This window comes from Capricornis sumatraensis, chromosome 15 (assembly GCF_032405125.1).
Source record: "Capricornis sumatraensis isolate serow.1 chromosome 15, serow.2, whole genome shotgun sequence".
Lineage (NCBI taxonomy): Eukaryota > Metazoa > Chordata > Mammalia > Artiodactyla > Bovidae > Capricornis > Capricornis sumatraensis.
Genome location: NC_091083.1, coordinates 58,001,037 through 58,023,359, shown reverse-complemented (window position 1 = coordinate 58,023,359; position 22,323 = coordinate 58,001,037). Strand labels below are relative to the sequence as shown.

Genomic DNA, 22,323 nt, shown 5'->3' with positions numbered 1-22,323 from the left:
TCTCATGTAGTTGTAAGAGGATCAGCTTCGATGATTCTCTTGGTTGTTGTTAACCCCCGATGGCTGGTCACTGTACTCATCTTCAAGGCTCTTGTCTCCTTTGCAAAACCTCTTGAACCACCACCGCAGTGTATGTTCATTAGCAGCTTCTGGGCCAAATGTGGTATTGATGTTGCAAGCTGTCTCCACTGCTTTACAACCCATTTTGAACTCGAATAAGAAAATCGCTGAAATTTGACTTTTGCCTAATATCATTTCCCTAATCGAAAATAAATATAAAATCAACTGGGGTTGCAAAGAGTCGGACATGACTGAGCAATGTTCACTTTCACAAACAGCAAGTAATAACTCATTAGGGCTTCCCTGGGGACAGTAAAGAAACTGCCTGCAGTGCAGGAGACCCAAATTCAATCACTGGGTAAAGAAGATTCCCTGGAGAAGGAAATGGCAGCCCACTCCAGTATTCTTGCCTAGAAAAATTCCATGGACAGAGAAGCATGGTGGGCTACAGTCCATGGGGGTCACAAAGAGTCAGACGTGACTGAGCGACTAACACTTTCAACTTTCAATAAACCATTAGCAAAAAGAATATGAAGTAAGAAATGTGCATTAAAATGACGCAGCGCATAACTACATTTAAAAATGTATTCCAATATCAAACAGCAAAGGTCAACAGTGCAAAACCACAATTACTTTTGCACCCCCGTCTCTGCGGGCCTGGGTGTGGCCCACCCAGGCAAGATGGGGATCTTGAGGGACACTTACTCACGATATGTCCGGCAGGCAACACCTGCTCCCCGGTGTCATTGTGGGAGGAGGAAGGCACCACTGCGAGAGGACACAGCATGTGTCAGCGAGGTGGGGTAAGCACCTGGCTGCCAGGGTCTCCCCACATCACCAGTGGTACAGGCAGGATGAAAGGGTTCCCACCCCTCCCCACTGGCTCCAGCCCAGTATCGGGGGATACTCAGGTGCCTGCCCACTCCCCCCACCCCAGCTACGCCCTCACGGTAGCAGTGTGGGAAGTCAGTGAAGCCTTCAGCACACGCGTCGCATCGCGCCCCCGTGAAGTTTGGTCGGCAGTAGCAGCGGCCGGTCAGGTCCTCACACGTCCCGTCTGTGAAGTCCGACTCACAGTTGCAGCCTAAATGGGCGTGGGAAGTCAGGCAACCCCAAGCTCAAAGCTCTCAGGCCTCCAAGGAGGGTCAGCATCTGCCCTCCCCTCAGACCTGGGATGTGGGATGAGAGCCACAGCCTCACAGATAGCTGCAAAGGCCCCAGGAGCTCCCATCTGGGCACACCCTGCTCCTGGACACCCTTGGGACACCCCCGCCCTGACCACACCTGGTCACCCCCACTTACGGCGGCAGGCACGGGGTGAGTCGAGTGGGTGGTCTGGGGAACGGTAGAAGCCAGGCAGACACTGCTCACAGTTGATGCCTGTGGTGTGATGCTGTGGCAGGACAGGGCCGCTGAGTCCAGGAACCCACTGCCCCCAGCCTTGTGCGGACCCTGCCCACCCGAGACCCGCACCACAGACCTGGCGACAGCCCCACCCACCTGGCAATCGATGCACACGCCCCCGCCCTGGTAGACCTGGTCCTGATTCTGGCTGGCGTTGCGCCGATCCACCTCCGGGTCATAGTAGCAGTCGTGGGCGTGGCCATAGCAGTTGCAGGCTGGAGAACAAGGGGCTCAGCTGTGGGCAGGCCTCTGTGACCCCACCCGACTGGGACCCCCAGGCACATCCCATAAACCGCAGGTGATCCCAGACTCAGGTGATGGAGTGTGCCATGTTGCCTGAATGTGCCAATAGCACTCTTCTAAGCGTGTATAAGCATGTGTGAACATGTATGAATGCTGTATGCACTGTGTGAGCACATGTGTGCAAACGTGTGTGTACATGAGTATTAAGAATGTGATGTGAGTACAAGAGTACACTGTGTGGATCTGAGTACATCTGAGCACGTGTGAGCACTGCGGGCGTGTGGAGGGGCACTCACACTGGCATTCGTTGGCACTGTCTGTGGTTGCTGGCCTCCATGGCTGCTGGTTGAAGCCGGGGCAGCAGCGGTCACAGGAGCCCCCACATGTGTTGTGTTGACAGGCGCACTGAAGCCTGTAGGGGACACATGGGCACAGGAAGGGCTCAGACCCACCGGGGACCCAGAGGGACCGGAGAACGGCAGTGGCTGTGTTGGGACTTCATGGAGCATGGAAGCTGGGGCAGAGCATGGCATGGTCAGTGCATGTGGCCCCTGACCACAGGTGAGCCTGAGTCCTGGGCCCCTCAGGTTCCAGCTACACCCTCCCCATCACAGCCAGGACCCAGGCCAAGTCTGCAGCTTTCCTGGGCCAACTCTGAGGTCTGGGTCTTGCTCAGCAGGCAGCCCTGGGCTCAGCCAGACACCCCTATTACCCAGGGCTCCTCCCCAGGGGCAAGTGGCCAAGAACTGCTTCCTCTTCCAGCTGAGGGTGGACTCCAGTCAGAGGGCTGGAATCCAGCCTACTGTCCTGGAGAGCAGCTCCTGCTGGTTCACTGGGCAGGGGGACAGCTGGCTGCAGCTGAGGACTGAGCACAGAACCACCCTTCCCCTCAGCACACACCTCCACAACTCAGTCAAAGGGGAAGCACAGCCCCACCCCAGGGCCGCGTGTTCCTCAGTCCTAGCCCAGTACCACAGTGCTTGCAAGTCCTGAGCCAGCCGCAGGAGCCAGTGCAAGAAGAAGAGACTGAGAGCTCCAAATCCACTTGAGCCCCTCCCTTCCTGCACAGGGGCTGCACACAGAGCCTGGAGAGGCAGCACTGAGGATCCGCAACCAAGGCCCTGTGGCTGGTGTTTGATTTTTCAAGAATCTACACTTGAGAAACCTATACGCAGGTCAGGAAGCAACAGTTAGAATTGGACATGGAACAACAGACTGGTTCCAAAGAGGAAAAGGAGTACGTCAAGGCTGTATATTGTCACCCTGCTTATTTAACTTACATGCAGAGTACATCATGAGAAATGCTGGACTGGAAGAAACACAAGCTGGAATCAAGATTGCCAGGAGAAATATCAATAATCTCAGATATGCAGATGACACCACCCTATGGCAGAAAGTGAAGAACTAAAGAGCCTCTTGATGAAAGTGAAAGTGGAGAGTGAAAAAGTTGGCTTAAAGCTCAACATTCAGAAAACTAAGATCATGGCATCCAGTCCCATCACTTCATGGGAAATAGATGGGGAAACAGTGGCTGACTTTATTTTTCTGGGCTCCAAAATCACTGCAGATGGTGACTGGAGCCATGAAATTAAAAGACACTTACTCCTTGGAAGAAAAGTTATGACCAACCTAGACAGCATATTAAAAAGCAGAGACATTACTTTGTCAACAAAGGTCCGTCTAGTCAAGGCTATGGTTTTTCCAGTAGTTACGTATGGATGTGAGAGTTGGACTATAAAGAAAGCTGAGTGCTGAAGAATTGATGCTTTTGAACTGTGGTGCTGGAGAAGACTCTTGAGAGTCCCTTGGACTACAACGAGATCCAACCAGTCCATCCTAAAGGAGATCAGTCCTGGGTGTTCATTGGAAGGACTAATGTTAAAGCTGAAACTCCAATACTTTGGCCACCTCATGTGAAGAGCTGACTCATTTGAAAAGACCCTGATGCTGGGAAAGATTGAGGGCAGGAGGAGAAGGGGACAACAGAGGATGAGATGGTTGGATGGCATCACTGACTCAATGGACATGGTTTTGGGTGGACTCCAGGAGTTGGTGATGGACAGGGAGGCCTAGCGTGCTGCGGTTCATGGGGTTGCAAAGAGCTGGACATGACTGAGCAACTGAACTGAACTGAACACTGTCAGTGTACCCCTTAACCAGGAAATTAACACAAAGATTAGGGCATCTGTCAAAAGTCCTTGGAAAATAATGCTGGAGGGATTCTTCCCAATCTAGGGCACATGGTCACCACACGGGTGAAGCCCTATTGAAAACCTGCACAGCAACAACCCAGTGGGGTCAGTCAACACAACCAACAGCAGGGCTGCAACCCAGGAACTTCACTTCATGGAGCAATCAGGTTGAAACCATAAAAATAGAGTGTTTAAAGATTATAACCCAGAAGACAGTGAAATGAGATTTCTCAAGTGTTGAAAGAGATAGCCATCAACCAGGAATTCTACAGCCAGCTAAACTATCACTATCGCCTCCCTGGCGAGCCAATGGTTGGCAGTCCGCCTGCCAAAGCAGGGGACACGGGTTCAATCCCTGTTCCAGAAGGACACATGCTGTGGGGCAACTCAGCCAGCACAGCAACTGCTGCGCCCGTGTGCCGTAGAGCCTGTGGTCTGGAACAAGAGAAGCCACCACAATGAGAAGCCCAAGTAGCACAAGTAAGAACAGACCCCGCTTTCTGCAACTAGAGAGAGCTCCCAAGAAACTACAAAGACCCAGTGCGGCCAAAAATAAAATGCTTTAAAACAAAAAGGAATCTTAAAAAAATGATAAAAATAAAAAGACCCCAGAGAGCTCCCTTGCTCCTCCCACATTACAAGGACACAGCCGGAAGACAGTTACCTATGAACTAGGGAGGGGGCCTCAGCTGCCTCCAGAACTGTAAGGAATAAGTCTCCATGGTTTATAAGCCACCCAGCCTCTGGCATTCTGTCCGCCTGAATAGACTAAGACACAACAGAAACAAAACACGTGACTTCCAAACCGAGGGGTGGAGAAGAGTGACTGAGGGCTGGGCACAGACTGGGCAGGTAGTCGGCACTCAGAATGATGGTGGTAGAGAGGGCAGAGAGGATGCAGGTGGGGGTGGAGGCGATGGTGGTAGAGGCTGAGGGGCAGAGACGAGCAGCTGGTAGGGCAGAGCCCTCGTGGAAGAGGCAGAAGAGGCAGCAGACACAGCGCAGGGAGGACACAACAGGCTGATGCTGCGGGGCGTGGGTGAGCAAGGGGTGCTGGCGCTTGCGGTTCTGGGAGAGACACCCCACACGCTCTGCAGGGTGAGCAGAGCTCTGTTTATGCCCAGGTGCAGGTGAGTCAGGGCGGATGCCGACGCCCTCCCGGCAGGCATGGGCAGGCCTGCCTCTCCTCCAGGGCTGATCTGGCCGCCCAGCTGGCGCCCTAACCAACCATCACGAGTCCCACTTGGCACTTAATTTCCCAAAGCAACCAACTGCGTCTGGGTTCAGCACCTCAAGCTGTGGGCAGGAATCCTCGCCCAGGGCCACAGTGAGGCTGCATGGGCCACACAGGTCCTGGGGGCCTGCACCAGTCTGATCGTACCCCTCCCCCTGCAGACCCACCAGCCACGCCTGAGGAGGTCTAGGGTTCACCTCTTGGTGTTTTTTTGACTATGAGAACAGGGGTGAGCTTCTGCACTGTCTGGGCTTCATCCACCTCCCTATCAACTAGGATGTGGACACAGCGATAAACCCCAGAACTGAGGGGGCTGCACGATTTCAAGGCGAGGGAAGCAGCAGGAGGAGGTGGCTGGCAGGGGGTGGGGGCTGCAGGAGCCTGGCCTCAGGCTCCCTTGGCAGGCTCTGCTGCCTCTTCCAGCACCGCCTGTCCAGCCCTGGACCTGCTTTACGTCCCAGAGCCCTCAGCCCTGCCAGGACCCCTGTGCTGGGGCCAGGCCTCCCATTTCCTGCCTGCCCAGAACAGGGGCTGCTGGGGTGGGGCGGGAAGCCCACCTGTGCCTCTGGAGCAGGAACACAGCCTAGCATGTGTTAACTCCACACACAGCTGCTGATGGATGGGAGAGAGGGAGGGAGGGAGGTAAGAGGGAAGGGAAAAGGAGGGAGCGAGGCGTGAACACACGGATGAATCCACTGCTGAGCCTGGAGGAGAGCTGGCCTAGTGCCAGGCTCCAGCTGATAATTTAGCTGAGTGCTCACTGCTGAATTCACGGCGCTGGAGCCACTTAGGCACACAGCACCAGTGGCAGCTTGTTAAAGATACAGGTTCCTGAGCCCTGCCTTACTGGCTGAGCTCAGAGCCTCTGCTGAGGGTGTCAGAGTGGGGTCTCTGGGCTTCGCCTCTGCCCCTGCCTGTGTCGAGGATGGAGGTCAGGGTGGGGCGGCAGGGAGTGTATAATCTGTGTCCTCAAGGAAGGTGGGAGAGCTCCTCCCACCCCAGAGGGCAGGAACATGCAGCCTCAGGCAATTACCTCCCTCAGACTCCCCTGCACCTCTGGGGTTTCCACCAGAGGGGCAGCTGGGTCACAGGTCCAGGTAAGGCTCCACCTCTGTGGGCAGCAGGGCAGAGAGGCCCAAGCCAGACACTAAGCCCTGCCCTTCTACCTCACTGTGCACACAGGGAAACTGAGGCCATGGGGAAACGAGGGGCGAGGGGCCAGTGTAGGGGCGATGAAACCAGGCCTCCTCTCCCTCAGGTTGAGCACAAGATGGGGGGATGAGCAGGGAGCTGCAGGTCTCACCTGAAGGGGTCTGTGGGATCTTTGGCATCACAGACATCCGCATGCCCGTGGCAGACACAGCGGCCGCCGATGCTGATGTCCTTGATACTGTAATAGTACTGTGCAGGGCCCGCAACGTGAGCGCGTGGCTTCCCCCTCCTGCCCCGAGCCCAGGTGGCCCCGCCCACAGCAGCCCCAGCCCCACGGGGCCCCGCCCACAGCAGCCCCAGCCCCACGGGGCCCCGCCCACACCTAACCCCGAAGCCCCGCCTGCCCGCTCGCTCACCCGGCGGGTGACCGTGGGGTCCCGCAGCGCCTTGCCCATGAGGTGGCCCAGCAGCGTGTTGGTGCGCAGGAAGCGCAGGCGGATGTTGGTGGCTTTGGTGAAGTCACGCAGCAGCGGCGAGTAGGAGAAGTTCATAGCACCTGGGCGGCCGTTCACCAGGGACACCACGATCTGAAGATGGACGCAGATCAGGCGGGGGCATGGTGCCGGCACTGACCGCCAGGCCGCATGCCCCGCGCCGTCTCGCTCGGCCCACCTCGCCGTTCTCCAGAGGCACGATCCGCGAGTACTCCGTGCTGCAGATGACATCGTCGTCCTGCGTGATGCGCTCCAGCGTCCTTGGCCCGAACCGTTCCAGGCAGTCCCTCTTGGAGGCTGCGGGAATGCCGAGGGTGAGCGCTCGGCGCCCTGGGGAAGTCCTCGGAGAAGGCAGTGCCCTGCTGCCCTGAGCACCCTGTCTTCCCGGAGCCCCATGGCCTCAGCCAGGAGGAAGCATCAACCGGAATGCAGGATGGCAGCCCACCCTCGGGGTTTCGTTGAACAGAGCGTGGAGCACATCGCAGCTTCCTCCAGAGGGCGCGTCAGGACCCAGGGTGCCCCTGCCCCGAGGCTCTGAACTTGCCCAACCTTGACGAGCTGACCGTCCAGGCCTTTGCCTTTCTCTCTGCAGAGTGTCCCCTTGTGCGTCCCTCCCCAATCCCACCCTTGGGGCACCCATCCTGACTGTCCCTCCCAGGGCTGCCCTGCACTCACTCTTGGGCTTTGGAGCTTGAAAGGGACCCAGGTTCCAGGACCACCCAATTGGAGCTGCATGGACATGACTGGTCAGGGTGACAAGTAGCAGGGCCAACCAGTGAGCAGGGGCGCAGGGCTCCCATGCTCTCCTGATGGGGCTGCTAAGTTGGTGGCCTTTGCCACCTCCGGAGTTGCTGGAGCATAAGGCCAGTCCACAGCAAGCTAGGAGATGGACCCAGCAGTGCCATGTCAGGGACGCAAGGCACTGAACCCCCACCTGCCTTCAGGAATATGCACCCCACAGCCTGGCCCACCTAGAAGCCGGGCGTGAGGGCAGGCCTGGTATCCAGAGGCCTTGAGAGCACAGTACTGGCAGCCCACTCACCCAGGGTATCCCCCCTTGCCCGCCCCTCATTCCGGGAGACTCACATGCAAAGTACTGCCAGGGCTGGTAGGTGTGGCCAAAGTCTGTGGACCGCTCCAGCACCCAGAGGTCTGGCCGAGGGGAATTGGCAAACTTGATGAGCACGTAGGCCACATGGAAAACCTGCCGGATGGTGGGTGAACACCCCTAAGACCCCTTCCATGCCATGTGGGGCCCCCAAACACCTAGAGGGTCGCCCCCACCCTGAGAGGTGAGGTTCCAGGGGCTATCTGTGGGCTTGCCCTCAGGGGCCAGACACACCCAGGTAAGAGGGCCAGCTGGCTCAGGGAGCAGCCCCTCGGCTTACAGGCCAGCCCAGAGCCACTGAGACCTGCACCAGGGACATAGAGATGACCAGCAGAACCCAGCATTTCTGGAGGGCTCCCCTCTTGGGCCTGAGGGTGACTCAGGGCTCAGACGCACCCCCTCCCCAGTCCCACCCCAGCTGAGGCTGCACACAAGCCTGATGGGGGCTGAAGTCAGACAGGGCCCACATGCAGGCAGCCTGTCTACAGGGCCCAGGCAGTGGGGCTGGGCAAAGTGATGGCAGAAGCTCATCCCACTGTCCCCAGAGCTCTGGTGGCTGGCCTGGGAAGGTGGCCAGGTGATGTCCCAAGCTCCCAGGAGCCTGGCCTCCTTGTACAGCAGGCCGATGAACCCCTCCCCAGGATGGGGGCCCCTGTCACAGTCATCCGGGTGATCCCATCATCCTCAGAGCCAACTCAGGACCTGCCCATCTCACCCACTGACCGGCCACAGGGGCAGGCAGCGAGGATCCACCAGGGCCCAGCCTCTGCCTGTCACTGACACAAGGCCACTGGCACAGACTTGTGTGCAGCCTCAGAGGACAGACAGACAAACAGGTGCTCCCAAAGCTGGGCCAGGGAGACCCTGCCAACCCAGGAGTCAGCAGTTGGAGCTCTGCTGGTCCAAGCTGTTAGGGCAGCACCTGGCCAGGGGGACAGGGGAGGCTGTTCATCCAGAGGCACCCAGAACCCCCCAAGGTCCCGCCAGGTGACCCAGGCTGACCTCTACTGTTCCGTCCCTGGGTCTTGATCTGATCTCACTCCTCTGTCTCTCTCCTCTGAGCCAGAGGTCGGCATCCCTGGATATCCCCCTGTCCCATGCCCCAGACCTCAGCTTAGAGGGCCAATGACCCCTCCTCCTCCCCCACCTCTGCCCCAAAGCCAAAGATGAGGCGCCATTTTCTGAGCTGCTCTCTATGGGCAAAGTCTGGGCTCCAAGGAGACCTGGGCAGGGCCAGTGGAGAGCCCGGTGCCCAGTCTGTACACGAGGAGAGCTGAGGCCCTAGATGAAGCGCAGAGACACAGCTAGTGAGCACCCCACCCATGGACGATGCCCTCCCCACCCCTCGGGGCCCTCCATCACACCCCCATGCCAGACCTGCTCACAGGTGGGCTCTGAACTGCTCACCAGCCTCAAGGGCAACGTCGCACCTCAGGCCACTCACTGTCCCCTCAGTGAGGCTCTGCCCAGCCCAGGGGAACAGGCCCCTTCCTGTGTCCACTGCTCTGGAACCAGCTGGTCTGTCAGTCAGCCAGGCCCCAAGCCTAGGGACAGAGCAGGGGTCCCCTCCAGGGCTGCCCAATGCCCACAGTCACCCCCTCCCCTGATCAGCCTGAAGCTGCTGTGGTAACCCCTCGGACAGTGAGGGGACCACGGACCCCTCAGGGCCCAGCCCACAGGAGACCAGAATCCAGGCGTGGGGGGTGGGGCAGGGGGCCTGGGTTGCGAGGTCCCAGGACCCTGAGACACGCCCATTCCTAACCCTGCCCTTCCGGGAAGGCCTGGCTTTTGCAGGGAGAGGCCTTTCCCCGGGCGTGTGTAGGGGGGTGAGGGCCTATTCACCCATTGCCAGGCCTTGAGGTCATCTTCCACTTGGCCCTGCCCAGTCAGGAGAAGGGCTCAAGCCTCTAGGGGTACAGACCCTGCACTTGGCAGGCACCTTGGCCAACCCCTCAGGCATTCCAGGAAGCCCTGGGGACCGCAAACGGCCCCTGTGCCAGGAGGGATCTTCGTGAGAAAGGGGGACACGGCAAGAGTGGGGGTCTCAGTGTGCACTGGACTTGGACATAGGCTGTTTTGGGGGCGGCAGCATGGCTGCCACAGAAAGCCCCCAGAGAGATTAAAGCCTTGCTCTGAGCCCCGTGGGGCCCACCCCCGCCTTTCCCTGAGCGAAGCCACCAGGCTGCACCCTCCGTGGCCAGCTTGGTCCCTCCCCCAGGTCGGCGGGCTGCACACATTTTTCCCAGCTGAGAGCACTTGCACAAATATTGACTCGAAGATGCTAATCAGGCAGGACAGGGGCAGCATGAAAACTAACCGCCCCCCCGACCCCGCGCAAGGCCCAGCCCTCTGGGTGCGCTCCAAGGAAGACCCCTGCCTTCTGTCCATCTGTCCACCTGGTTGTCTCACTGTCACAGCAGGCTGGAGGGACGGGACGGCATATGTTCAGCTTGCCCATCTGTCCCCAGTCTGGTTCGGGGAGCCGCACAGCTGCCCCAGGCATGACCCGGAGCGAGTGTAGACCCCTGGCCTCCCTGGACACAGCCCTCCCCATGCCGTCCCCACCCGCTCCACTCTGCTCAGTTGCCAGCTCCCCTGACCTTTCCTGCTGCTACAGAGCTCTGCGCAAAAGGAAAAAAGTCTTTTAAAGCAAAAGCCAAACAAAAGCCTCCTGAGTTATTTTTAAAAATCTGGCTATTCTGGGGCAGGCACGTCTCCAGGACAGCAGCCGGACCCGCCTCTTGGCCACAGCCCCCCCCACCCAGCCTGACCTCGAAGGGCCAGGCTTGCCAGGAGGGGGTCTGCCCTGTGACTGCTGCCTGGAGAGGGTGGCGGAGCCTGGAGAGCCTGGGTGCATCCCAGGCCTCAGTGGCTAGATGGTCCAGGGTGGGCAGGGAGTAGTGGGACAAACACAGCAGAGGTCAGAGGCCAGGGGTCAGGGTGCAAGACCTGAAGAAAGGTTGTGAAGGCTCGGAGAGTCTCCAAAGAGAAGAGGCCACCTGTTCTTGCAGGCGAGCAGAGGTCACCCAGAGCCACACCAGAGGCAGAGATTGGGGGGTGGGGAGGGCAAACAAGGGATGGGCTGGAGTCAGAAGACACAGGGAGGGCTAGAGAGGAAGCTGCTGCTGCAGACCCCCAGGGGGTCTCCTTAGCCCCAGGGACAGGGGTGCAGGAGGGGACAGCAGGGAGGAAGCCTCCTGGGCTCAGGCACCCATGTACCAAGGACAGGGCTGATGCTGGAGCCTCTGGAAGCACAAGGTCATCAGGGCCAGCACACTCCACCTTTGCCCCAAGCCAGGCCCTGTGCCCCTGTCCTGGGTAGGGAGCACCCTGCCCCCACCCGCTGAGCCACCAGCATGAATCACCAGGCAGCCTGTGACTCAGCCTGACCCCACAGGAAGCAGGGCCCCATGCTGATTCCCAGGGATGGGCCAGGGTCCCAGTCGGGCCGGGTGGGGCAGGAAGCCCCTCCTAGACCAGGCGTCCAGACCAGCCCCCACTTTGTTCCCAGGGGCACCCAGACCTCCTGGACCATCACCCCAGACTGTTGGACTGGCCTCAGGGCCCTGTGTGCTGAATCTAGTTGAGCTAGCACCCCGGGTTTGCCCTCTCCCTGGAGACCCCATCTGGAAACCTTGATAAACATAAACGCCACAGCGGGAGGTGGGGAGTGGGGTAGCCTAGTGGGAATGTCGACTCAGGCCCCCAGCTGGGTAAATAAGAATGGCCATCCACACAACACACAATGGGGAGCTGAAAACAGGCCACACATGGCTGCCACTCCAGGAGTGGAAAAGCCAGTGCTGGAAAGAAAAATAAAACCTGGAAATACAGAGTGGGCAGGCAGAGGCCCCAGGAGCCCTGACTCTGTGGGGCCAGGTACCCAACACACCGGTGTGTAGAGTGGAGCAAGTAGGGGGATTTTCAGCAATTGGGCAATCTGACAGCGCTATAGGAGCTCACCAGCCAGATGAAGGGCAAACACTTGTGTGGCCCAGCACCTCAATGGAGCTGGGCTTGGGAGGGAGTTCAGACACCCCCCCCCACAACCCATATGCTGTCTTGGGACCCCTGCCTTGAAGGGAGGGGTTTCAGGCCCACCCCACCCCCACCAGAGCTCCTGTCTCTGTACCACACCCCCTGCAGCCTGGCCCAGGTCAGGCCAGATGGCCAGCCTCAGGCCATAGGAAGTGGAGTTTATCCCAAGAGGACCCCGACACCCAAACAGTTTATAGACTTCAGTGTGAGCTGTGTTGCTGAAAGCCAATGCCACAGCGTTTGTTTAAAAACAGACAGAAGAAAAGAGCCTAGGGAGCTCAGTACGAGGAGGCCGGAGTGTTGCTGCGTGCCATGATGGCTGGGGAGAGTGGCAGCAGGGGCGGAGGACAAATGGCCCCCAGTCCCAGCCCCCGGCAGCCCCTCTGGCCCTGCGTCCTTCAAGCCAAGGGACGAGCTGAGCAGGGTCTCCCAGTTCCCACAAGGAGAGAAGGGACCTCTGCTGGCCTGACGACTCACGGTGGGGAGGCTGTCCCAGACCCCCACGCTCTCACCCCGCCCAGGGAGCCCATCCCAAGGGGCTGTGTCTGGTCCAGACCCCCCCGCACCTGTAACCAGAGGCTGGCCGGTCTCAGCCGCACGTCCGGTCACTTCCCTTGAGCAACCCCGCTGACCCTCCTGGGGCGCTGCCCACATGGCTGAGAGCCCAGCTGGGCTTGGCCAGCCAAGGCCAGTGACCGTGACCTCATAACCCAGCAGGCCAGGCTGCCTGCCTAGGGAGCCCTGGACTGACCAGCTCAGAGGGGTACAGCCCGGGACCAGGGTGGGCAGGGTAGAGCTGCATGGGGTGTCCTGACCACAAAGCAGCCAGCACGTCTGGGGCCCTCATGAGCAGCAAGGCCCAGGCACGTGCTCACAGCCCACGTCCAGAGGAGGGCCTGAGGCACAGTCGGCCCAGCCTTTCCTCCACACTGGTGCTCCAACCCCGCTGTGGTAGGGGTGGGGGGGGCAGCTGGTGCCCTCCTTGCCTCCCCACTGTTCCTCAGGGAGGGCAGACCCCTCACCAACAGTCAGTCCCCCAACCAACACTTTTGGCCTCCCACCCAACCCCCCAGCCTACACCCAACTGCCAGCCCAGACCCCCCTCCATTATACCCGTCCACCTGGTCTCCAGTCTCCTCCCCTCCAGGCCTGGCCTTTCAGGGCTGGGACAAAGGTCCATCCTGCCCAGGGCGCAAGCAGAGAACAGAGCCCACAGCTGGAAGGGGACCTCTATTCCTCGCCTGCCTCTGCATCTGAGGAGTGAGGGCTGAGCCCACAGGTGGGGGTTGCTGGGGAGAGGCCCTCCCCAACGGCTGGGCCACCAGGGGGCGTCTGGAGAGGGAGGGGACTCCCCCCAGAACCAGCCCTTACTCACCCTGCCCAGCTCCCTAAGACCTCCTGGGAACACAGAGGTGAGGCTCAGAACAGGGAGCCTGAGGCAGGCAAGAGGGGGAGAAAGGAGATAGCAAGAACCCGTTGGCCCCTGGAGGACCCCCAGGCAGGCCACTACTGGGACTCAGGACAGTGCCCCCTCGGTCTCCAGCCATAGAGACCCTCTCTGAGGCTTGCATCTCACAGGCTCAGCCCCACAGACTGTCCTCTCAGATGTGGGGTCCTGGCCAAAGTCAGCACGGCAGGAGTGGAGGCCTGGACCTCTCCACGCCCTTCTTGGCCAGGCCCTCACTCCTGGGGCCTTTTCTTCATCTGCAAAATGGGGGGAATAGAGTGCAGTAACCCCTGCCCCATCCTGGGGAAGGTCAGAGGCGATGAGGAGACAGGGAGAAGACTCCCCGAGGCCCCAGGACAGACGGACGCTACAGGGACCAGGCCTCACCAGCCGCAGCCCCACCCCCGGGGTGAGGAGGAAGAGGAGCTGCCAGCGGTCCTCCCTGGCCTCCCAGGGCAGGAAGTCCTCCTGATGCCCAGGGCCAGCTGCCCTGCCCCCACCCACTTTCCTGGGGCATCCGCTTCACATCCCAGAACAAAGGCCCCTGGCAGCTGCCACAGGGGGAGGGCCCAACCTCACTGCCCATTCACTGCCTCCCGACAGAAGACCCAGCCCCACCCCAGGGGGACCTGTGCCCCAAAGGAAGGTCCAGTCCCCAAGCCAGGGAACCCCCAGGCCCCTCCCACTGGCCTCTCTCCCCCTGTACAGCCAGTGTGCTTGGAGGGTCCTGCCCGGGACACCCTCAGTCTGGCTGCAGGCCAGCTGCTCCCGTGACCAGATTGGGGGCACTTGAGGAGGTAGATCCCAGGGTCGCTGTGAGGGCGCCTCCAAAACGCCTTCCCCCAGCACTCCAGCCTGTGCCCCCTTCATCCTCCAGAGCCCCCATTTCCTACCCCCGTGGGCACCTCTGCCCATGAGGAGCCTGGTCTCTGTCCCCAACCCCCACGAGCAGGGCATGCCGAAGGGACCCAGTCATCACGCAATGAATTGGGGAGGAAGAGGCAACAAGCTCCTTTTCCTAAAGGGAAGATGGTGAATGCGGGAGTCATCTCTGGAATTCCACCGTGGCTCAGGAACATGCCCAGGAAAGGGTTTTCTCTCGTCACGGAGCTGGACACTGGGTGCTTCCACTCCAAAGCACACAACTGGGCACGTCCTAGGCTCCCCTGCCCCCGCCCCAACCAAGGCTGGCATCCCCTTAACCAAGACGGGGGCTTCCATAAGTCATACAAAGGAGAAGGAAGAAGGGAGGAGTGGGGACATGAGAAGAGCAAAGGGTTGGCGGGTAGATGGGTGTTAGGTGGATGGGCTGGTGGGTGGGTGGGTAGATGGATGGGTGGGAGCGTGGCAAAAAGAGAGGATGGGGGAGAGAGGGGGGAAGAGCAGTGGGCGGGTGGGAGAGTCGATCTCCCCCCAAGCAGGGCTGCAAACGGTCGCTTTCCCATTTGTGTCGTTTTAACATTTGGGGAAACCGAGTCTTGGTGGGCAAGACGCACACAGAATGAAACCCTGGCCCAGCGCAGGCCCAGTCTGCAGGGCAAATGTCCCGCCTGCCTCTGCATCCCTGTCTCACATAGATAGACACTGAGGCGCAGGGGGCCACAAAGACGGGGTGGGGGTGGGGTGGTGTGAGCACTGTCCGAGCTCCCCCTTGCCCCCACCCACCACACCTCGGGAGGGCACTGTGCCCATCTGCTTCGGGAGGCCAGATCACTGTGTGCCCAGATCACCCCTGCCCTGCCCCAGGAGGAGGGGCGAGAAGGACTCAGCGGCTCAGCACAAGCTCCCCTGCTGACCCCGGGGCAGGGGCAGAGTCCATGTCCCCCTCTCCCTCCCTGGCACCCCCTCTAGGGCAGTGCCAGAGACAGGGGCACCCTGGGGCACACAGGGTCACTGAGGTCCCTCTTATGCTCCCGGCGGAAGGGAAGAGAGCACAGGTGTGGTGAAGGCCCAGTGAGCTGAAGAGCAGTGGGCCTGGCGCCCCCCAGACCTAGGCCAGACAGCACTGGCAGCCCAGGGGCCTCCTGCAGGGCCTGGGAAGGGAGCCCCTTCCAGGGCCTAACAGCTAACCCCACCCCTCCATTCCCCTGGAACTTCCAAGCCACTTCCTGGGACTCAAACCCATTCCCCTCACTACCCCCTGCCCACCAGGCCTCCAGGTGGGGGCAGGAGGCAACCAACAATGCTCACTAAACCCGCCTGCAGGGCCTGCCTCCCACCCAGACAGGCTTCCAGGAGATGTGTCCCCGCCTCTCCTGGGATGCCGTCAAGGTGACAGCAGGAAGGAGCCCCAGTGAGGAGCAGAGACCCACCAGGTCACGCACCAGGATGCTGGCTAAGCCGGCCTGGACTCAGGCCCCTGGGCTCATGGTCCAGTGCTCCTTCCCCAGTCCCTGTGACCAGGGAAGGGGTGAGCGTGGGGTCAAGCAGGATCAACCCTGAGCCTGATGCCCAGGCAGGCCCAGAGCTGGCTGCTTCTGGGCTCAGCCTCATCGACCTGCCACCCCTGCCCCGCTCCACCCAAGGAGGCGATGGGACTGCTGGCCCATTTCCCAAGCCAGGATTCCAAGGCCAGACACCTAACAATGTCATGTGGAGAGTGGGACACAGCCTGTGAGCCTGAACCAGCCCAGATCCACCAAAGGGGGAAATGCCTGACACCCTCCTGCCCACCTGGCTGGGAGTGGGGGAGGGCACACCTAACCCTTGGGTGGCCCCCGAAGCACAGGTATCCTAGGAATGTCCACTTCCGCTGGCCTGTGCATTCCTGCAGCCCCTCCCACTCCCCAGCAGGCCTGGCTCCCTGTGGAGGAATTCCTCTGAGTAAACACCAGGGCGCTTGGCCAGGGATACAGGGCCCACAGCCTTCAGCCCCAACTCTGTGTCAGCCCCCCAGGGCCCCTCACCCTAATTCTCCATGTGACCTCTGGGAAGCCCCCGCATCTGGCCTCCTGCCTTGCTGTGAACCATGAGGATGCTGAGAAAACAACAGAAGGTGCCCACTGCCACGCCTGTGTCCGTGCTGAGCTTGCTACAAGCAGTCCATCCGTGCCCAGTCCAGCCCAGCCTCCCAGCCCACTCTAGGTGGAGACCCCGCCTTCCAGTCCATGCCCCAAGGGGAGCCCTTCGGCCAGAGACACAGGGTGGGGCTGGGGCAGATGCAACAGGGACTGTACCTGGCCCAGGTCCAGGGTGACGTTGACCTCATTGTACTCCAGGCCCCGGGACAATGGTGGGCTCTGCCACCAGCGCTCCGTGCCATCAATGGCATTGCTCACGGGGTGAGCCCTGTTGCTGCTGGCAGCCGTGCAGATGTCGCAGTACTGGCCCTGTGGGGGAGAGGTGGTGAGATGGCCAAGGAGTGCTGTGACCTTTTGCTTCTCTGGTCACTCCCACCCCTGCCCATGGGGCCCACCCCTAGCCTGCAGAGCCTTGTCTGCCTTTCACTCTTTCACTTGGCAAACACACACTGGGTGCCAACACAGCTCATGTGAGAGACGATCACATCTGCCATAGAGGAAACAGGAGAGCGGGTCGGGGAGGGGCACCCAGTGCAGGTGGGGAAATCATGGTAGGCCTCTCTGAGGAGGTGGCATCCAAGTCCTACACCATAAGAGAGGGTATGCTCCAGGCAGAAGGGCTGGCTGTGCAAAGGCCCTGGGGCAGGAAGAGCAAACTAGGAGTAAACAGCAAGAAGGCCAGTGTAACTGGAGCTGAAGGGCAAAGGGCTGGCTAAGGGGCAAGTCACATGTCATTCCCCCCCACAAAACTGGCCACTGCAGGGGGCTTTAGAAGGGCTGGCACAGGATGGGGCCCAGTGGAAACCTAAAGAGGGAGGAAGGTGGGGCTACAGTCAGAAGGCCCAGGCCCAGTGTGTGCCCCTCCCCACCTCTACCAGCCCATCCCTCAAACCTCCCTGCCAGGCTCTCACCCAAAGCCATGGAGCAGGGTCTCCAGGGAGGCAGCCTGTGGGGAGGCCCCAGAGGGCAGGCACGTGGGCAGCCGGCAGACGAGGCCGGGACCTGCTGGCTCTGCCATTTCCGAGCTCTGGGACCCGGCCAGATCCTAGCAGCGGCTGAGCCTCACTGCCCTGTCTGAAGAGTGGGCGTAATGCTGGCACCTGCTGCAGCCACTGCAGGATTAATGGATCCCACGCGGGCCCTGGCAGCTGCTTCTGTCACGGTCCAGCCACCTGCCGGGGCCCTGTCCTCTGGCAGGGGACACAGGGGCTCCCAGCGCCATCCCGGCCTGCTGTCCCCATGGGGTAGGAGCAGGTGCTGGAAGCCCAGGCTGGGGTAGGGGGCAGCGCTGGGCCCTGGCTGCTGGCCCAGCGGAGGCCCAACCCCCAGCCCAGAGGAAACCAGACCTGCTCTCCTTTCGCACACAAAGGCGGCCCTCGGAGACTTGGCACTGATTGAGGCCCAGAGAGGCCGCATCTGGGAAATGTGGCCACTCCACCCCTCCCAGCCTCCCAGGAGGCCAGACCTCCTCCTAGGAGTTGGGAGCGTGGGAGATGCCCTGTCCCCACTCCCAGGCCTGGCAGCCTGAGAGCTCCCAGCCTCCATCCACGCAAGGTGCGCCCCTGCCTCCCCTGGACACACAGGTTCACAGCTTCCACCGTGTGCCCAGGACAGCGAGACCAAGAGGCGGCAGCCCGGGCGCCAAGCCGCCAAGCAGCAGGACCCCCTGTGTTGGGTGCTTGGGGAGACCCCCCTCTACCCTCTCCCTATGGCCCTGGAACCCTGATCTCCAGATCAGCTGTCACTCCTTAGCAGGGCCCCATTGCGTAGGACCACCCAAGAAGCTGACCTGACACCCGCCACCCCCCACCACTCTGCTTTATTTATTCTGTCGCATGAGGCTGTTGGCGATTCTTCATTTACTGCCTCCCTGGGCAGAGGGGGCGAGGGGGCGGGGTGCACCTGCCTTGTTTTTATATTTATTTTATTTATTTATCTGGCTGCGCCAGGTCTTACTTGTGGCACACTGGATCTTTTTGTTGCAGCATGTGGGATCCAGTTCCCTGACCAGGGATCGAACCCAAGCTCCCTACATTGGGAGCACAAAGTTTTAGCCACTGGACCATGAGGAAAGTCTCCCTGTCTTGCTCTTAACTGCATCCCTGAGGTCATGACCCGGAGCTGCCACACAGAGGGGCAGGAGCAATGGTGCCCCCAAAAGAGGGGCACCATCTGTACAAGCTGTACCACCAGCTCAGATGGAGGAACCCAGGCTCCGGGTCCCAGACTGTGAGAGCTCCCAGAGGGTGGGCTCAGAGAGGATCATGGGAAACACCGAGCACATGTGTGCAAGCTGTCTGAGGCCTGGTGGGGCTCTCAGAGGAGGTGGGTAGGGCCATCTGGCTGGGGTGGTGGGCCTTCCAAAGAAGACTGCCTTGGTCAAGGGAGACAACGGAAATGTCTGCTCAGGTCCACCCAGAGAGTTGAGGCCACAGCAGGGCCGCCTGACATGGGCGCACAGTGGACAGAGCCGGGGGTGGAGGGGTGGGGAAACGAGATTCCCTCCGCCCCTCCGCTGCAGAGGGTCCTGCTGGGAACAGAACGAGGAAGCAAGGAGCAGTGATAAGGACTTCCCCTCCCAGTGAGTCACCATGCTGGCAGCTGAGCCCCCGACTTCCCCTGCAGTGCTGGGGCCAGCCCAGAATTTCTCACGTGCCCACCTGAAGTCACAGGGCCAGATCCCCAAGTTACCCTCTGCCTGCCCCAGCTGCCCACAGGACTGCCTCGCCCCGATGTACAGCAGGGCTCATCCTGTGCCCTGGGTGGCATGCCCCCAGCCAGCTTCTGCCCCATTTCCCCCAGGGGACCCGAGGAACTGCTGGCTTGCAGCTGTGGACGACACAACCCTCCTGACCCACCCACAAAATTGGGCTCTTGGGATGGAGAGGTGGGCCTGATCACTCAGCTCCAGAAGGTGCTTGGAGACAAGGCCCTTCACCAACCCAACAAGAGGCCAGGGTGGTGAGCAGACCTCGTCCCCTAAGAGGATGGGGAAGCAGGTCCAGTGACTCGACCAAGGCTGCTCATTGGTGTTTCCGGCCATGCTGGCAGCCTCCAAACAGGGCTGCCATGGCTGAGCGCTGCAGACTTTTAAAGTGAGGCTTCAGTCCCAACCTGCTAGACTGGGAGCGCAGGACTCAAGTTTTGCTCAGGGCCCTTGCCTGCAACGCCACTCAAGTTTTGCTCAGGGTCCTTGCCTGCAACGCCACGGCCATAGCCACTTGCCAAGCAGTCACTGTGTGACAGACCGCCTCCCAGGCCCCTCAGGCAGGCCAAGCTCATAGCTTCAGGTGAGGCGGCCCTTGTGATGTACCCATTTTATAGATGAGAAGCCTAAGACTGGGATAGGGGGAAGCCACACAGCTAAGGAAAGGGCCTTGGGCCACAGGCCACCAGCTCCTGGGCTGCTCCTTTAAACACTGTGAGGAGGTAATAAGCAGCCCTCCCTCAATGGCCTGGGCATGCAGCACAGGTGGGCAGGGGGAGGTGGCCTGGAGCCTGAGCTGATTAGCTGTGGAATCCCAGCTGAGCATCTGGGGGCGGGCACTTAGCCAGGCCCTCTGGGCAGCTTTGGAGTCCCCCACAAGCTCCTCCTCTTGACCTGGCCCCTCTGATGTCACCCAAAGACACTAAGGGCCCAGGGTAGGGGTCCAGGTGGCCCCGCTCACCCTGGCCAGATCCTGGTCTGCTTTGGGGCTTTACAGGCCTGTTTCCCCACCTGAAACGTGGGCTTGAGACCCCCCCCACCCTCAGCTGGGCAGGGCTTTCAGGAGAGCATGAGTCCAGAAAGGTGTGTTCAGGAGCCCAAGGGAGATGACACTCTGTCCCAGACAACACTGCCGCACCAGGGCCCCCTCTCACTTCTACCCACCCCCATGGGACTGGGGGGGCAGGGGGGTGGGCAGACTGGCCCTATAAAGGGGCCCCAGCAATACCTCCCTCATTCATCACCCCCATCAAGGCTCCTCCCCTCCCCCAGTCTCTCCTACCAGGAAGGTGGCAGCAAGTCCCTGGAGGCTGAGGCTCAGGTTACAACAGCCTTGGGGCCCCCAGACTCTCCCTAAGGTAGGGCAGGGATGGGAGGAAGGGCCCAGCATGGAGTGTCAGGGAACCTCCGGAGCAGGCCCTACCCCCAACCCCAGGCAGAGAGGTGCCCCTGATCTCAGCTCCGAGCTCTCATCCCCAGTTAAAAACCCCTCCGTCTGTCCCCCTCCAACCTCGAGGGTCCTACCGACTCCCTAGAAACCCCGGCGGGGAGAGCTTCAACCCTCCAGCCGGAGTTAGCACTCCTTGTGTCTGGCCCCCTCACCCCCATCCCTGGCCCATCCCGTCGCCAGCAGGTTCCAGCCTGTCCCAGAGGAAGGCGGCGCGGTCGGCCCCCTCCCCACAGGCAGCCGGCCACGGAGGCCAAGTCCCGCCCTCGCCGGGATCCCGGGACTCGGGGCCTCCGGGGACCAGGCACCAGCCCCTCCCGTCCAGCTCGTCACTGCTGCCGAACTCGACCGGTGCTGGCCGCGCCCGGGACGGTTGCGTGCCGCCTTCCCAGCGGGAAGCGCACTTCTCTGGCTGAACCCGCAGGGCCGAGTTGGGGTCCCTTCCATCCCCCGAAATGCAGAACTGGGGCGTTGGGACGGGCGGCGGCAGCCGCGGTGCGTATCTGGGCTCTTCGGCTAGTCGGGCTGGAATTCCGGAGTCTGAGCCCGGTGCTCGCCCCGCGCCGGCGTCCCCACCACCCCCGCCCGAACTCCCGTCCTCGCTCACCTGGATGGTCTGGTTGGGGTCCCCGCCGGCCACGGGGCCCCCCACCAACTTGCAGTAGAGGTCCTCGGTGGGGCGCGGGGCGCCGCGCGCAGGGGCCTCCTCGCCGCAGGTGGCCGAGGCGGCGATGCGAGCGCCCTCCGCCAGGTTGAAGTAGGGCGGGTGCAGGCTGAAGCCACCGCCCGGCGCCCGCGCCTGCGCCGCGCCCAGCAACGCCAGTCCGGCCAGCAGCAGCGGCGCGGGGCCCCGGGAATCGCGGGGCCGCGCGCCCGGCTTCGCCATCTTCCAGCTCGGGGACTGCGGGCGAGGCGGGAGCCCGGCGGGTCTGCGGCGCCCGGCCGGGCTCGGCTCGCTCCGCCCGCGGACGTCAGGCCCCGCCCCGGCCCGCCCGGGAGCTTCAGCCCCGCGCCCCGGGGAGGGGGCGGGGGAGGCCGGGGGGAGGGGCGGCCGGCCGCCTTAACCCTTGGGACCCCGGCCCGGCCGGCCTCCTGGAAGGGAGACACCTGCTGACCTCGGCCGGGCCGTGGGAACGCGACGCCGAGGCGGCCCCGGGGCGTGGCTCCCGGTTCCTGGCGGCCCCCTGCGCCCTCCAGCACCGCGGCCCGGGACGCGCCGGCCCGCTCCTCTCGGTCCAGCGGATCCGCTCTTTGTTTCCCTAACTTCGAGCACCTCTAGGCGGCCGAGGGTCCCCGGCGGTCCCGGGTTCGGCGCCGCTCGCCTCGGGTCCAGTCCGGGCCCAGCCCGTCCCCACCCGCGACCCCAGAACCGGCAGAGCGAGCCGAGTGACCGCAGCCCGGGAGCCCAAACGCGGAGTCCCTGGGATTGAGATGTGAACCGCGGAGCGCAACGCATCCTGGCCGCCTCTCGCTGGCGGGTTTTCGGAGTTTTGCGCACGGCGCTGGCCCCCATTCGGACTCGTCCAGCAGGTGTGCAGGAAGGTGCACTCTGCGGGCTGTGAGCGGTGGGCGGTGGCCCCGGAGACAATCCGATCTGCAGAGGGAGACTCCGTGCTCCCTTGCCGGGGGCCAGGTCAGATTCAAGCCCACCTGACTCCTGCCTGCGCAGGTTATGGTTTAAAAATTCTCTAGAACGGGGAAGCGGGGCCCTCTGCAGTGAGGGGAGGATACTCAGAGCCCCGTAGGCGCCGGGAAGACTGGCTGCAAAGGAGGGCAT

General features: G+C 61.5%; 1 protein-coding gene across 1 annotated transcript in view; it reads right to left on the bottom strand.

The window, feature by feature from the left end:
- Nucleotides 1–22,059, bottom strand: part of LAMA5 (laminin subunit alpha 5) — a 52,122-nt gene extending 30,063 nt beyond the window's left edge. The window contains 13 exon segments of the mRNA XM_068986788.1: nucleotides 766–828; nucleotides 1,010–1,144; nucleotides 1,363–1,453; nucleotides 1,561–1,679; nucleotides 2,004–2,119; nucleotides 6,437–6,534; nucleotides 6,702–6,872; nucleotides 6,958–7,076; nucleotides 7,866–7,983; nucleotides 16,549–16,701; nucleotides 21,154–21,396; nucleotides 21,399–21,819; nucleotides 21,902–22,059. Coding sequence (XP_068842889.1) covers nucleotides 766–828; nucleotides 1,010–1,144; nucleotides 1,363–1,453; nucleotides 1,561–1,679; nucleotides 2,004–2,119; nucleotides 6,437–6,534; nucleotides 6,702–6,872; nucleotides 6,958–7,076; nucleotides 7,866–7,983; nucleotides 16,549–16,701; nucleotides 21,154–21,396; nucleotides 21,399–21,819; nucleotides 21,902–22,059 — 2,005 coding nt within the window.
- Between the last annotated feature and the right edge of the window lie 264 nt (nucleotides 22,060–22,323).